Source organism: Panthera pardus, unplaced genomic scaffold, assembly GCF_024362965.1.
Source record: "Panthera pardus isolate Hobbes unplaced genomic scaffold, ASM2436296v1 HiC_scaffold_9, whole genome shotgun sequence".
In the NCBI taxonomy this organism is placed as follows: Eukaryota; Metazoa; Chordata; class Mammalia; order Carnivora; family Felidae; genus Panthera; species Panthera pardus.
In genome coordinates, this window is record NW_026527024.1 from 5,552,935 (window position 1) to 5,567,619 (window position 14,685).

Here is a 14,685-nt window from a genome sequence, read left to right on the forward strand (position 1 = left end):
AATCGCTAGTGTGAGACGCGCAGACTGGGAAGCCCTAAGGAAACCCCAAGGTGTCCTCAGGTAGGAAAGTCGCGTGCCTCACGGTTAGCAGCCTGACCGTGCAGGCCTCGCACCGCACGGCTCCTGATTCGGCAGATAGAAGGTCAGCTTTCTGACGGTAGTTTTTCAGCGCTCAGAACCAGCCGAAGAGTTTCCACGCGAAGCTGGGTGCCACAGAGCCGGCACCTTCGATCTTGAGATACGCCCGCGTGGGGAGAGAGCGAGACTGCCAGCTTGGCGTACCCGCAGAACACCGTCGAAGAATGGTCCGTTCAGTGTGAGCGAGTGAGCTTAAGTAGAAACCACGGCTCTTCCCAGAGGGCAAGGCCGTCTGCTGTGCGTGGGACGTAGAGTAGCCCTGTGTTCTCGGAGACTTAGGCCGTTGGAAGGCACGTGAGAAAGTGACAGCGTAAGCACATCTTTTCCTCATGGTGCATATTCTCAAGGGTGAGGGGTGTTCCACCATATTATAATTAACCAGTTTTGATGGAAATTTAACTTGTTTTCCAGCCTTTACCCTATTAAAAACTGTTGTAATGAATCAAAAACTTAAATCAGTTTAGTCAATAGAAAGGAAAAGGTTAAATATCAGATATTCCAAGGTCAAGGTTCTGCTAGCAGTGCAAGTTCTCAGTTATCTTGTGCTCATGGTGCAGAGGAAGGCAGCTGGTGGAAGTGCCTGTCTGCTTTTGAGCCCCGGGGGACCACGGAGCTCCCGAGGGACACTTGGCAAACCAAGGCCTCCTCTCCACGCTGGGTTTCTGATCACCTGTTCTCAGATGTGCTCCTCTATTAACTTTTATTCTTTTTCCCTTCTTTCTTTTTTGTTGCTTTTTACCGTTTACTAAAAAGAAAAAAAAAGGCCAGCTAAAAAGAAGGCTTCTGTGTAAGGAATCTGTTAATTATAATCAGATTTCTCCCCGGAGATGGTTAAAGAGACTTACATTTTTTAATCTTTTCACTGTATTGTAGGTATCTGGGTATCCGATAGGAATTGATGTTTAAATCCGAAGTTTAAAAATAAGTGGCACATAGGCTTGAAAGTCTGGGTCCTTTGTATTTGGCACTTAATTTTCAAACCATCGTCTTTATGTTGTTTAATACGTAGTTTCTTCTACACTTTCATTATAATCTTTTGAGGTCAGAGATACTCTAGTTGTTTCTTCCTCCATTTCACAATCTCATATTTTGCCCTAGATAAACCGATTTATCCCCCAGTGCCTTGTAGGAGGCTGTATAGAGTTGGGGGCTGCATCCTATTTTACGTAAAGTCTCTCAAATTGACCTCCTCTCATTTTGAAGTTTTGACTCATTGGATTAGGCTTTCAAGGAGCAGAAGGACTTGTGCCATTTTGCATTTTATTGAAGTAAGTTTCTTTCTGTCACACACAATATAAATATAGATATATTTATTTTCGAGAGAGATTGAGAGTGAGCAAGCAGGGGAGGGGCCTAGGGAGAGGGAGACAGAGGATCCGAAGCAGGCTCCAGGCTTCGTGCTGACAGCACAGAGCCTGATGTGGGGCTTGAACCCATGAGCCGCGAGATCGTGACCTGAGCCGAAGTCGGACGCTTAGTCGACTGAGCCACCCAGGTGACCCCACACTATTACTTTAAATTGGACGTGTGGAAGTATGACCCTCACCATAAGTCTTAATATATAGAGTTCCTTGAGTATTTATAGGAAATAAAATTTATCTTATCGTTCCAATTTTAAAGTCATTGGAAAAGTGTATTTCTCATGCACCAGACGTTTCTTAAACTAAAAATGTGGTATGTGATGTTACTATTACTACCATTATTTTCTCTGTATCCTCACGTAGCCGGTTCTGTGTGTGTGTCTGTGGTCTGTTCTCTTACAAGGACACCAGTCATACTGGATCCAGGCCCACCCACATGACCTCCTTTTTCCTTACGCCCCTCTTTGAAGGCCCCTTGCCCAGACGCGGTCCCGTTTTGAGGTACTAGGGGTGGAGACTTCAGCATATGCATTTGGGGAGGGGGGCACAACTCAGCCCATGACACCCGACAACCTGAGAGCTTACTAGGTGTATCTGGCTGCACATTTTAATGAAAAATGCAGCACACTACCCTGTAGCAGTCCCTGCTCTGGCGGTGTTTTTTTTCCCCCTTCAAAATCAAGTTCAGCGTAACATACCTTTTAAATAGTGTAAACATATCTGATTTAGCCCCAGGGTATAACATGTGGCTTCTTCCCTTCGATAAAATGTCTGTTTTAGAATTACGTGATTTCATGTTCTTCTGGTAGATCTGTTGGAGTGTTCTGCTTGTTTAAAAACACAAACCAAAAACAAACAAAATCTTGGCATAGGAGATTGTTTAATAGATTGTTCTTTGTAACAGTACCATGGGTATGTGTGTTTTCCTTTCTCTGCCTCCCTCCTCTCCCTCCCTCCCTCCCTCCCTCCCTCCCTCCCTCTTTTTCATGATTCTGGAGGATTTAGATTTGAATTTGTATTTGATTGGAGTCAGAAAATGTAATTGGATTAGATAGTCTGGATAACTTGGATATGGATGTGAAACACAAAAGCCGTTTTTTATTTTAGAGGAGTAATCTCTTCTCTCATTGCAAAACATTTTAATTCTAAATAGAAATTCCCTGTTGAAATTGAAGCTTCTGCGTATGCTGTTGTATGGGGACAAGCGTCCTGCTTTCTCTTTCCCTTTTATGGGCTTGTAAAACACTAAGCACTTAGCTTAAGTGTAAACGTCATATGTTACATGTAACTGACGCATGATGCATGTTTTATACTAGACTTGGTGTATTTCTTTTTTGGTGGGTCTGTTTGTGAAGTGAACCGTGTTTGTAACAAAAGGTGTTTTTCCACAGTGCCCTTGCTGCCAGTTCCCAGCCAGCCGAGACCTGCTGTGGGGCCGCAGAGATTCCCTGTGAGTAGCAGCTGCTCCTCCTGGTCTGAGGGGGTGAGCATGCGTTTACTAAGAGGTACTAATGCAGCAAATACAGGTGGTTCCAACCAAAATAAGTGTCGAGGTTTGTAAATACTGACAGTGGTTTTTGTAGTGGGAGATGTTTGTTAACAGCTTACACGCCAATGGAGTTTTGAGAATGGAATTAATTTGGTTTAACTGTAAAATTGTTGAATTAGGATCATCATGCAATGCTTTTCACGGTAAAGACTATGAATTTTGATTTCATTATTGCCTTGTGTTCAGTGAGAAAGGGCCTTGAGTGTGTGTGTGCACATACACGTGCATGCACACACGTGTGAAGTTGTGTACGTGTGTGAGATTCTAGGGAATACTCATGAGAACTCTGCTTGTTTAAAAAAACCCCAAATCTCAAAAGTCTTAATGAACTATTGGTTTTATATTTTAAAATGAAGGTTTTTCTCTTTCAACTTTCTTTGAAAGAACACACACATTCTCCCACTCCACGCTTTGCAGTGTGCTTTCCTTGCTTATCCTAACCAGAAGAATAACGTCCATTAAATAATGTATCTGTTTAAGTAAATTGTTCTATCTGAGTTTTGGGTTAGAGTTGTCGTTAGTTCTTGGTTTCATTAAATCAAGGAAGATATGTTCTTTGTAAAACCAATGTTGAAGAAAAATGGACTGGACCATAAAATTTTAATATTGTTTGTGTGTAAAACAGATGTAGTTTTGTTGAGACTAAATCTGATTTTCAGGAAATATCTAAAAGATGTATTTGACTCCACCTTTGATACTTAAGTAGATAGCATATTTATAGAAGGCACTTAACAGAAAGGTTTTAATGAAGGTTCTAGGTGTATAGGCAGATGATTATTCAAAAATACAATCAGTAGTTAAAATTCAGAGTATTTTTTAGAAACCTCTTTGATTTGTAGTTTTTTATGAATTATGGCATGGTTTCTATAACGGATTCTTACCGGTTTTATTCCCTTATATTAACTAATTTTTCCTTTGAGTGACCCATAACGTTCTAAAAGCTAGTTAAAAACAGCAATATTGTATGTAATTGATATTTTTATAAAAATGTTTACTAACATAAAATTAGAGTAATTGCAGTTTTCATCTACTTGTATTTTTCTTTAAAAAAAAATTTTTTTTTAAAATGTTTCTGTTTGTTTTTGAGACAGAGAGAGACAGAGCATGAGCAGGGGTGGGGCAGAGAGATGGGGAGACACAGAATCTGAAGCGGGCTCCAGGCTCTGAGCTGTCAGCACAGAGCCCGATGCGGGCCTCGAACCCACAAACCGTGAGATCATGACCTGAGCCGAAGTCGGACGCTTAACTGACTGAGCCACCCAGGCACTCCTTGTATTTTTCAATTGTGCAAATGTGATTGTATCCTCTCCTACAAGAAGCAAAGTGCATAATACTGGAGGATATTATAAGCGGATAATAGGAGACCGTTTCTATGTAAATTGAACTTATTAATTTATTTTTTAAAGATTTTATTTCTAAGTAATCTCTAAACACAACATGGGGCTTGGACCTACAACCACCAGATCAAGAGTCACAAGCTCCACTGACTGAGCCGGCTGGGCACCCTGAAACTGAATGTATATTTAAGTTATATATAGTACTCTGAGGGTCGTGAGTACTGTTACAGGGCGCTGAGGGTAGTGAGTACTGTTGAATTGCTTTTGGAAGAGTTTCTGCAACATGTCAATTTTGTTTTGTTACTGTTTTTGAGATGGAAAGTATGTATGGGCTCTAGGAAATAGTTGGGTACAGATTAGTCATGTGTGTGATATGAGAGGAGAGATTTTTCTTTAGCTCAGTTATTTATCGTTATTTAGTGTGTATTGTGTCTTTCTTTAAGCCCCAAATGCTAGATCTTAAGCTGAATTTACGGTGAACTTATGGTCTTGAAAATGCCCTGCTCTTATTTCTGTAATCAATCTTCCTTAGGGAAAGTAATCAGATGTGGAATCTGTTTTTAAAAAATACACTTGAGGTGGGGCGCCTGATTTGCCCAGTCGTTGAAGCGTGTGACTTGATTTCAGTGTTGTGAGTTTGAACCCCATGTTGGGTGTAGAAATTACTTAAAAATTAAAAAAAAAAAAATCAGAACCCCTCCCCGTTGATATAACATTCGCATTTGGAAACCTGACTTCAGAATCCTCATGGAGTCTCTTTGAATCATAGACTTCCTTGGCACACAAAAAAGATCTGAATCACAGAAATGTGAGCTAAGTGAAGTTCCTGTAGTCTTGTAACTCAGTATAGGATTGCCGTGTCACTCGTTCAGTCACTCTGCATCCACACTTCCGTGAACAAGGCCCAGGGCTCGGCCAGTTCTCCTGGGCACAGGAGGAGTAGGACTCCGTGCAGAAGTTGATCTGCAGACACGGGTCGGGTTGTCCTGAAACACGAGCGAGCGGTATGAAGCTGTCGGTAGGAGCGCCACCTGTCCTGGGGACAGTGGGGGTTCATTAGAGGAGCTTAGGCTGGGGAGAGACGAGATTACAGTGAACTTCCCTTTGCTCACTACATTTCTGTGATTCAGATCTTTTTGTGTGCCGAGGAAGTCTACTGATTCAGGTAATGATGAACCCTACATAAAATGAGTTGTGTAGAGAGGCGTTGTGTTATTTAATTTTTTACTTGTTTTCATTGATACATAATGTGCATTATATCATGCTCATTTACGTATATAAGTGTATAGGAATTAAGCTCTACCTGACGGACGAAAGAGTAAACAAGGCAGTCAGTCGAAGTAACGCTAGATTTCCAAGTTTTAATTTTTTTTAACGTTTTATTTTATTTGTGAGGGGGCGGGGCAGGGCGCCAGCAGAGGAGGAGGGGCAGAGAGAGAGGGAGACGCAGAACCCGAAGGAGGCTCCAGGTGACAGCTCCGAGCTTGACGCAGGGCTTCAGCGAACCCGTGAACCCTGAGATCGTGACCTGAGCCGAAGTCGGGTGGACAGTGAACCGACTGAGCCACCCAGGCACCCCTAGATTTCCAAGTTTTAAAGGAGTTAGTGTCCAGTCAGTATTAATGCTGAGGGATTCCTTCTCTTCCCCAACAGTGGCAAGCTTTACTTTCTTAGAAGTCCATTTTGTTTGACAATTTTATGAAACCTTGAGAGACTCTTAATTTAGAAGTGGTATGCCTACAAATTGTATTAAGTGATAATACCTTGAATTTTTAATTAAAAAAATCAGAACTCTAGACAGCCTAATATTAAACCAATTTTTCATAGGATTCGTTAAAATTATTTTTAAAAACTAAAATCTTGGGCCAGAATATGGTATTCTTAGCTATGCTTGATGTAGTAGCAAAACTAATATCTTTCTGTCCTGTTGATGAATTTTATTCAGGGAATTTAAACAGTTTTTAAAGCAAAGATTTGAATGTCAAAGTAACAAATATCGTAAGAAAAGCTTCCCTATGTTTGATCTTTTTGGAAAATACCGTTTTAGCTCTTGACATCGAGGTGCCTTTCTGTGGTCGTGTCCGTCTTGGTGTCTCGATGGGCTGCCCCCCCTCCCAACCCCCACCCCCGGTTCCCTCGTTTATGGAATTCGGTGATGTGCTTTGTAATTTAGGTTTCCACCTAAGAATCAGATCCGCGTATTTAATTTTAGCCACGGACACAGCTGTTAGTGCTGTGCTCTAGAACATTTCCTGTCCCAAACTTTAATTCCCAGACTGTTTTCTTTTTTCCAGTCGGCCTTCTGAACCTTTGTTTGAAATATAAACATAACTCGGTTGGTAGCGTCATCAGAGAACGAATCCTCTTCGTCCTGTCCTCATTTTTGTCCCGCGATGTGACTCTGCCACGTGTAAAATGCGTCTCAGCCGTCGGAGCAGTGGCCACTCACAGGAGCTGATGGGCACAGGAGCCGCCGCTGGCCGTCCCTCCCTCCGCCCCAGCTCTCGTGCTCCGTCCGGTCTTGCCGCCCAGCCGCCTACCGTCCGTCTCCTCTCGTGAAGCATTTTCGCTCGTGTGAAGGCTCGAGTGTTGCCCCACAGACGGTCGTGGTTTCCTTTCGTGGTGTTGGTGGGCGGTGGGGTCGGGACGCTGGTGCACCGCCCTGCGGGTGAGTGCCTGTCTTTGTGTCTGTGAATTCTGTGCTCGTTTTCAAAGGCTCTTTGTTTTACTCGTTAGTCTGATTGGTGTCCCTTTCCACGAAGGCTGACGTTTTTGTCACCGATGGAAAGTTTGGAGTCTTTTCTTGGCCCATAAGTATATTGTCCAGTTACGTATTTATCCTCGAAGTGATGTTTATTGTTTTTAATGTTTGCCCACTTAGAGAAGTAACACTAGAATGTCGGTTGATAATATTTGAAGGTGTCGCTTTGAGATTTTGCTGACCTAATTTGTATTAGGTGTCGTGCAATTGCTGTTTTTAAGCGTATGGCTAAACCCCGAGTGACGCACGTTGTAAAGATTCTTGACCGAGGGGGTTTTAAACACCTATTCAGTCATTGATTCTGAATCGATGTACTGGGTGAATGCTGGTATTTCAGGGTAGCCACTTCAATACCAAGTGCTTTGGCTGCTGAATAATTTCTCAGGGACTCTGGTTTGAATTAAAACTAAATATCATGTTTAAAAAAAAGACTGCTGATAAGTTTCAACTAGTCTTCCGAGCAATCACGTTCGTTTTTAGGTTTCGATTTCCATCTGTGCTTACTGTGCAGTGACAGTGCCGTGCAGGTAGGTCCCAGGGAGCCCTGTGCCCGTGGAGCACGCGTGTGGTATCAGGTGCTGCTGATTGACAACGTCCTGGATGTGTTTTATGTGGCATTTCATGCAAATCATGTTTGATGAGACTGCTGCCTCCAATTCCATTTCTCTCTGATTAGAGCCCTTGCAGATGTGAATCTAGACTTTATTCCAGTCTTTCTTTTGAACCCCTAACTGTTTTTACAACTTGCCTGCAATGCCGTGTAATTATTAGCACTTAAGATCGGGAAGGAATGATGGGCATTTTCTCTTATCAGATCTATGAGTAGTAGCAGGCGAGTGTGGGATGAGAGCCTTCCAGCTGTCAAATGTCGTCAGGCTCGCAAGGAGAGAATGCAGTTTAAAATGCAGGTGACATAATACCCAACATCCCCCGTTTGCTGGTGGGTTTCTGATTAATCGTGATTACCATACATTATCATACCATCAAATTTAATCATATCAATGAATTCCCATCTGCAGCAGTAGGAGGAACAGCTAAACACCACGGTAACAGCCAGTAAGTATGGCGGCGATGAGATCCTGCACCCCGTCGACTCGCTGTCCTGCCGGCATACGCTGTGTGCCGGGCAGAGAGGGGGTGGGTGGGGGTCCGCGCAGAGAGACCTCAGAGACCTGGGAGCACTTGCTCAAGTCATAGGAAGTGGGTTTCTCGTACAGTTAAGTGAGCCAGTAAGCCACATCGTGAAAGTTACACAGTTTTGTTGAGTTTTTGGCCACGTTAAAACCGTCCACGTTGAAATGAAAACCGTTCCCACACCCTTTCATAAATAGTAGACTTAAACGGAGTGCGGTTTGCCAGTCTGTAAAGTGGTAATGTGGCCAATGTGTTGTTGACAAGAACACACATTTTCAGTCTTAGAACCTCCTACGTGTGCCAAGAAAGTCTTTATGGCCTGTTTTTATCGACGTGTCCTACAAAGCACACCGGTTTTTATTTTAAAATTTATTTTCCCCTGAGTCTTTGAAGACCTGTAGTGCTGTTGAAATGCATTTGTTTAAATGCTTATTTATTTTGAGAGCGAGAGCTTATGCATACATAAGTGGGGGAGGGGCAGAGAGACAGGGATAGAGTGTCCCAAGCAGGCCCCGTACTGTCAGCGCAGAGCCCGATGCGGGGCTTGAACTCGCAACCGTGAGATCGTGACCCGAGCTGAGATCGAGTCAGATGCTTAACTGACTGAGCCACCCAGGTGCTCCAGTTGTTGAAATGCATTTTTAAGATACACTTTGAAAGAGGCCCTATTTTATTATAAAGGACCTGAAAGCATTTCTTCCCAAAAGTTAGAGTTTTAAAAAATTTTTACAGTTTAGTCCTTTTCCTTTTGATGTGCAAGCTGGTGAGTTTTTGTAAGTGCATTCAGTTGTGTGCTCACCACAGTTGAGAGAGAGAGAGAGAGAGAGAGCGCGCAGTCCTGCCGCTCAGAGGGCTTCCTCGCGCTGCCCCTTCTGTGGTAACTCCTTTCCCTGCCGAGCCCCCCGGCAACCGCCATGTTCTCTTTCATTGAAATCATGTCCTGTGAGTGGACTCCTGTGGGATGTTTGCTTTGAGTCTGGCTGCTTTCCCTCGCCACAGTGCTCTTGAGATTGCACCTGTAAGGGATTTGTCTTTTTTTATTGGTAGGTATTATTCCACTGAATGGACGTACCACAGTCCGTTTATCCCTTCGACATTTGGATTACTGCTAGTCTCTGGCTCTTACGAAGAGAGTTGGTATAAACGTTTGCGTCTGGTGTTTTGTGTGAACACGGTTGTCATTCCCTGGTGGGAGATGGGAGTGATGGCCCGCGTGGGAGGTGCCCTCGCGGAGGAGGACTTGGCGCACAGACTGCATTTGCAGTTGGCAGAGCTGATGCTGCTCTTCTGCTTTTTAACTCACTCTTTTTTTTTTCCCTATTTTTTTTTTTTTTACATTTATTCAGTTTTGAGAGACAGAGACAGAGCATAAGCAGGAGAGGGGCAGAGAGAGAGAGGGAGACACAGAATCTGAAGGAGGCTCCAGGCTCCGAACTAACAGCACAGAGCCTGACGCGGGGCTCGAACTCACGAACCGTGAGATCATGACCTGAGCTGAAGTCAGATACTCAGTCAACAGAGCCACCCAGGCGCCCCAACTTTTTTTTTTGAGTGAGGAAACACAGCTCCCTGGAGCACGTGCTGTTGAAGTTCATTGGGAAATAAAAAAAAAAAAAAATTACTGAGTGATTACTGTGTTCCAGCTTTTGCTCAGAGCTTGTGTTCAACAACCATAGGAAGGTATCCTTTTCTCCACTTTACAGATGGGGAAACTGAGTCTTTTGGGGCACAAGAAGTAGGGTTGCAACCAAGGCAGCCGGAGTCTCAGTCGTGGTGTGCCTCTCCCTTTCTCGCGAAATACTAAGACGCATGTCAGTAAACTGGCTGAAAATGACCGGATCTGCTAAAGTGGACCCTAGCTGTATTTAAGATGCGAGTGTCACGACACAGTGCTGTGGGAGAGCAGGCACTGTGCTTGCGTGGGGTGTTTGGGAAGAACGGGAGGGGCAAGGGACAGGGATAATAACATTGTGGCTTTTCAGCGTGTAACTAAGGTAGGTACACAGTCTCGAGTATGTTCATCAAGAGCAGTACTTTGTTCTAAGTTAAAGGTGTCCTGCTTTGTCGTACATGCCCTAGTTTCTCTGCTGGAGCCAGCACGTTGTCCTCATGCGTTCAAGTCCGCGTGGGGAGTAGTGCTGACCCTGGGCACAGGCTTCTTCAAATGTTTAGAAAGCACCTCTAAACACAAAAACGCCTTTTAAGAAAATGAATGTAGGTATTAGACGAGGCACAACCTGAAAGAAAAAAGATCTGTGGAAAGCACTGAGGTAAGAGGATTAATATTGTGATAGAGGGTATAATTTTAATTATGCGAGGGGTCACTAGTGGTCTGTATTCTCTGCGTTTGACCCACATTGAATGAGAATTAGCTGAGAGTCGTTCTTAAGCGTCTGTTGGTTTCTTATATGGTTCTTTGCATTTTAAGTGAGCTTGATAAATGAAAACATGCTGCAAAGGAAGGTTGTAATTCATTGAAAGATTCATGAAGTTTCAATGACATTGTTAAGGTATTTAATTAGTCTTATTAAAATATACTGACTGACCCTGTTAGGGAAGCTGATAAGTCCTACAATAGCTGTTAGAACCTCTTTCTTTTCCGCATTATACGATTAACTTTGGGCTAAGCAATTTATGCAGAGTGCTCTTTTTTTTTTTTTTTGTGGTTGAAGTTGTCAGTCCTTCTTGAGTAGGATTAACACAGATAACATCATGTAATTAACAAGAGATGCGGAACATGCCAGAGTGCAGTTTGTGTAAGAATTCTATGAGAAAGAATGATAATGTTTTACCTGAGACTCTTAAAGGGATAGAAAGAAAAGCAAAATAGAGCAATTAGCCGAGGGATTAAGGTAGCCTTTTCTTTCAAAAGGCAGGAGAATTAGTGCTGAAAGTTCTGTTAAGTGAGGTGTTCGCAGCTCACTAACAGTCTTAAAATAATTGTGCATTTGGTGGAGGGAATTGGTAATGTATTATCCTTTATACCCGTGAAACGCTACAAGTTCTTCAATGAATGCTCGCATCAGGAGAGCCTCTGAGGTGGATGCCACACTGGAGCCGTGGCTTGCTGAAGACACGCTGGTCCCAGCGGCAGTGTGTGACAGCAGAAAGAGCTAACAAAAGCAAGAATCTGAAAATGTGCATTTTCGTCCTGAGCTGTGTGGGGGCAGTGTAACTTGGGCCAGTCCGCTTCTAGCTCCGTAAACCTGAGTGTCCTCACCCCTTAAAGGAAAAGTTACTTGTTCTGCCCGTTTCCTGGCACCGTGTTTGCAGAAGATACGACGTTGACTTGGTGAGTCAGGATGCGAATGAGGCTGCACATAACAAAATTCTTTGAACAATGACTTAAACCAAGTGGCGTGTTCTTGCATAAAAATGAACAAGTTCTGGGTTGGGATAGCAGTTCTGTGGTGTTATCAGGGACCTATATTTTTCCTACTCAAATCGCAGGCCAGAAGAGGAGGAGGGGGGGACAAAAGGTGCGTGCCAGCTGAGGCAGCCCCCAGTGAGCCTCCCGAGAGCCCCCGGCCCACTGCGACAAGTTCAGGGTTTTAGGTGGGCAGCGTTGCCCCTGTATCACTCAGGAAGAAGTGAGAATGTAAAGTAGGTAGGCAGTTAGCAATCTTTTCCACGTGGCTCAAACTTATGGCCAGAATTTAAGTTGTGTCACTGTAGGGAAAGGAAGTGCCATCCATCCACGTTCAAAATGGAATCGAAACCAGTGAGGAAAATGGCACTGTGAGCTTGAAGATGCCTGCTGGTTGTTAAATTTCTGTTCCGGAAAGTCAGTGCTGATAACAGTCAGAAGATTTTACGATCTTAAAGCGTTAAAGTTTTAAACTTCACGTAAGCGTTCAGACCCTCAGGTTCTGTTACCCGTTGAGGCAAGTGGAGGGGAGGAGGGGCCCACGTGTCTTCCCCAGATGGTTTCGCCCTTGTGTCCACCAGGATCTGGTCTCTCCAGAGAAGTAACCGTTGTCACTCTGGTTTATTTCATGGACCAGCCGTGGACTTTCTTTTTGAATAATCTGTCTTGCGGTGTCTGCTCCTTTTCTCTAATCTTCCTGCCATCTGGCCCTCACGCAGGCTTTGGCATCTCGGAGGTGGGCTGCTTTCTGGTAGGGTCTGATGCAGGTACCAGTGAAGCTCTCTCTTCCCCGTGCCGGCCTCCTTCAGCCGCACCGCTCAGCGTGTGCTCCTGGTGTCTTTCGGCCCCGCGCGTGGCCTGCCGTAGTCGGCCATCCCTGGCACTCGCTGCCCTCCACCTGGCTGCCCTAGCTTATCACACCTTGCTGGTGTCACCTACGGTTTCAAGGTTACACCCGCAAAAACCCTCTGTTTCCATTCTTACTCTTTTGGACAAACTGCCAAAGCCGGAAATTTCCCTTGCTTACTCATCTTGAGTCATCTCTTTCTTCTGCGTTGTAGATAGCATCTCTGGTCCTGCTGCCTTCATCAATTTCTCATAGGCCGGTCAGATAAGAACTGCTAATTTCTTTTACCTGTTCAGGCAGCCATGGAATTTCCTTGGCTGTCTGACTTTAGACTTGATTTAGTATTTATTGGTTTTCTTGACTTCCAAAGCACTCAAACACTCTCTCACACAATGACATGTACATACGTGGTAATAAAACACCGAGACAGACCAAGGGAAGTGAAGTTACTCCCCGCCGTTTCCTGTTCATCATGAGCACAGTGGGTGAGTGGATGTGCTGTGGGGGGGCCGGTGACCCGGGAGTCAGTCCGGGCTCTGCCACTTTCTAACCTTGGACTGTGCGCGAGATACTTAAATGCTCGGGATTTCTGTCAGCAGACCCCGTGCCTCGTCGGGCGTTACAGGGAGCGAATGAGAAGGTAGAGGTGCCCCGTGAGTCAGCTGGTGGCAGTAGTGTGGGCTGGAGCCTTGGGCCAGAGGGAGCAGAGCCCAAGATGGGGATTTGGGTGCACGGGCTTAGGTGAGGGTGCCGGGGACGCCAGGTAGGAAGGGGGCGGGACTGGGCTGCGGTGTGTGCTTTCAGGGAAAGGCTCTTGCCCTGGCCTGACCCTGAGGGGGAGGGCTCTGGAGCAGAAGCCCTACCTCCGAGTCGTCTGCCCTGGGGCAGAGGGCCGTGGGCTGCACGGGCAGGCCTGGAGGGACAGCGCCCGTCAGCCAGGACGGCAACGGCCGGGGCCCGTGGCACCCGCACATAAAAGGTCCTGGTGGCGGCCCCAGAGCGTCCGGCACAGGAGGACCGGCTGGGGTGGGGTGACGGACTGAGCGGTCCCGAGCCCTCGGTGGCTCGGCACTGCAGAGTTCACTTCTCACTCTCCTTGCCCCCGGGGCTGCCTCCTCTGGGCCCCGCAAGACCCCCTCGTCAGGTGGGGAGAGGGCGAACCGGGAGTTACTCCTGTATAACCGGCCGGGTCTGGGACCGGCCTGCTTCACTTCCGGTCACGTGCCATTTGCTGAACCTTGGTCACGCCGCCAGCCTCACTGCCTTGCAGGACCGACTGTGAAATGTGGTCTGACTGGTGCTCGGGAACATGTGGGCACGGACGGTGGGCATCAGCGGTCTGTCCTCATTGGGGCGGGAGGTGGCTTATGTTTATATAAAGCCAAACACCATCATAAATACGGGGTTAGGTTTCATGTTTCACTAGCATCCGTGGTCCTGCAACATTACCAAGATAATAAGATAATTACACTCACTTTTTCTTACTGATTTCTGTCCTTCTCTTCAGAGCTTAGGCAGATTTGGGATATGGATCTAGCCTCACCTCAAGTTCTGGACAACGTCATTTATTTTTATAGCATATATTCTTTGGTTTACATTGTTTATATTTTACAAATGACTTTGGGTTTTTTCCTATCCGCATTTTGCTTCTACACTCGCCTCTACCGTGTCTTGCTGGTCCATGAGCATTTCCTGCTTACGTACAGTTCCGACTTGTTGATCTGTTTACTTTAGGATGGACCCTGGAAAAATGCCTTGTTGTCGTGTGTGTGGTGTGCGATCGTTGCTAAGTGCTACTTTGCAATAATGAAGCGCAAAAACGAGCAGAAGCGAAGCGGGTCCTCCCCCCCATCTTACTCCGGTCATCCTGTGCCCGTGTGGTTTATAGATGTGTCCTGCATCTTACAGGTGTGTGGCTCCTCAGTTGGGTCCAGAGCCAAGAAGAAAGCAGGCCTGGGCGGTGCTCCTTAGCAGCAGTGTTGGAAGTGCATCCCACAAGCTGCCCATCGCGTGTCCATCCTTCAGAGAACAAGTGCACTCTCTGAACACTGGGGGGCGGTTGCAGGTCGGAGAACAGTCCGTGCTCATCCCACGCTCCCTGTCGGGTCCACACCTCGGCGATGCAAGTTGAGATGATTTTTGTCCTACGCTTAAGTCAGAGGACCGGGTTCTGTTGATGTTGGCTTCTCTT

General features: G+C 45.5%; 1 protein-coding gene across 1 annotated transcript in view; it reads left to right on the forward strand.

The window, feature by feature from the left end:
- RBM33 (RNA binding motif protein 33) overlaps positions 1 to 14,685 on the forward strand; it is a 139,080-nt gene that overhangs the window by 72,774 nt on the left and 51,621 nt on the right. The window contains 1 exon segment of the mRNA XM_019424900.2: positions 2,891 to 2,949. Coding sequence (XP_019280445.2) covers positions 2,891 to 2,949 — 59 coding nt within the window.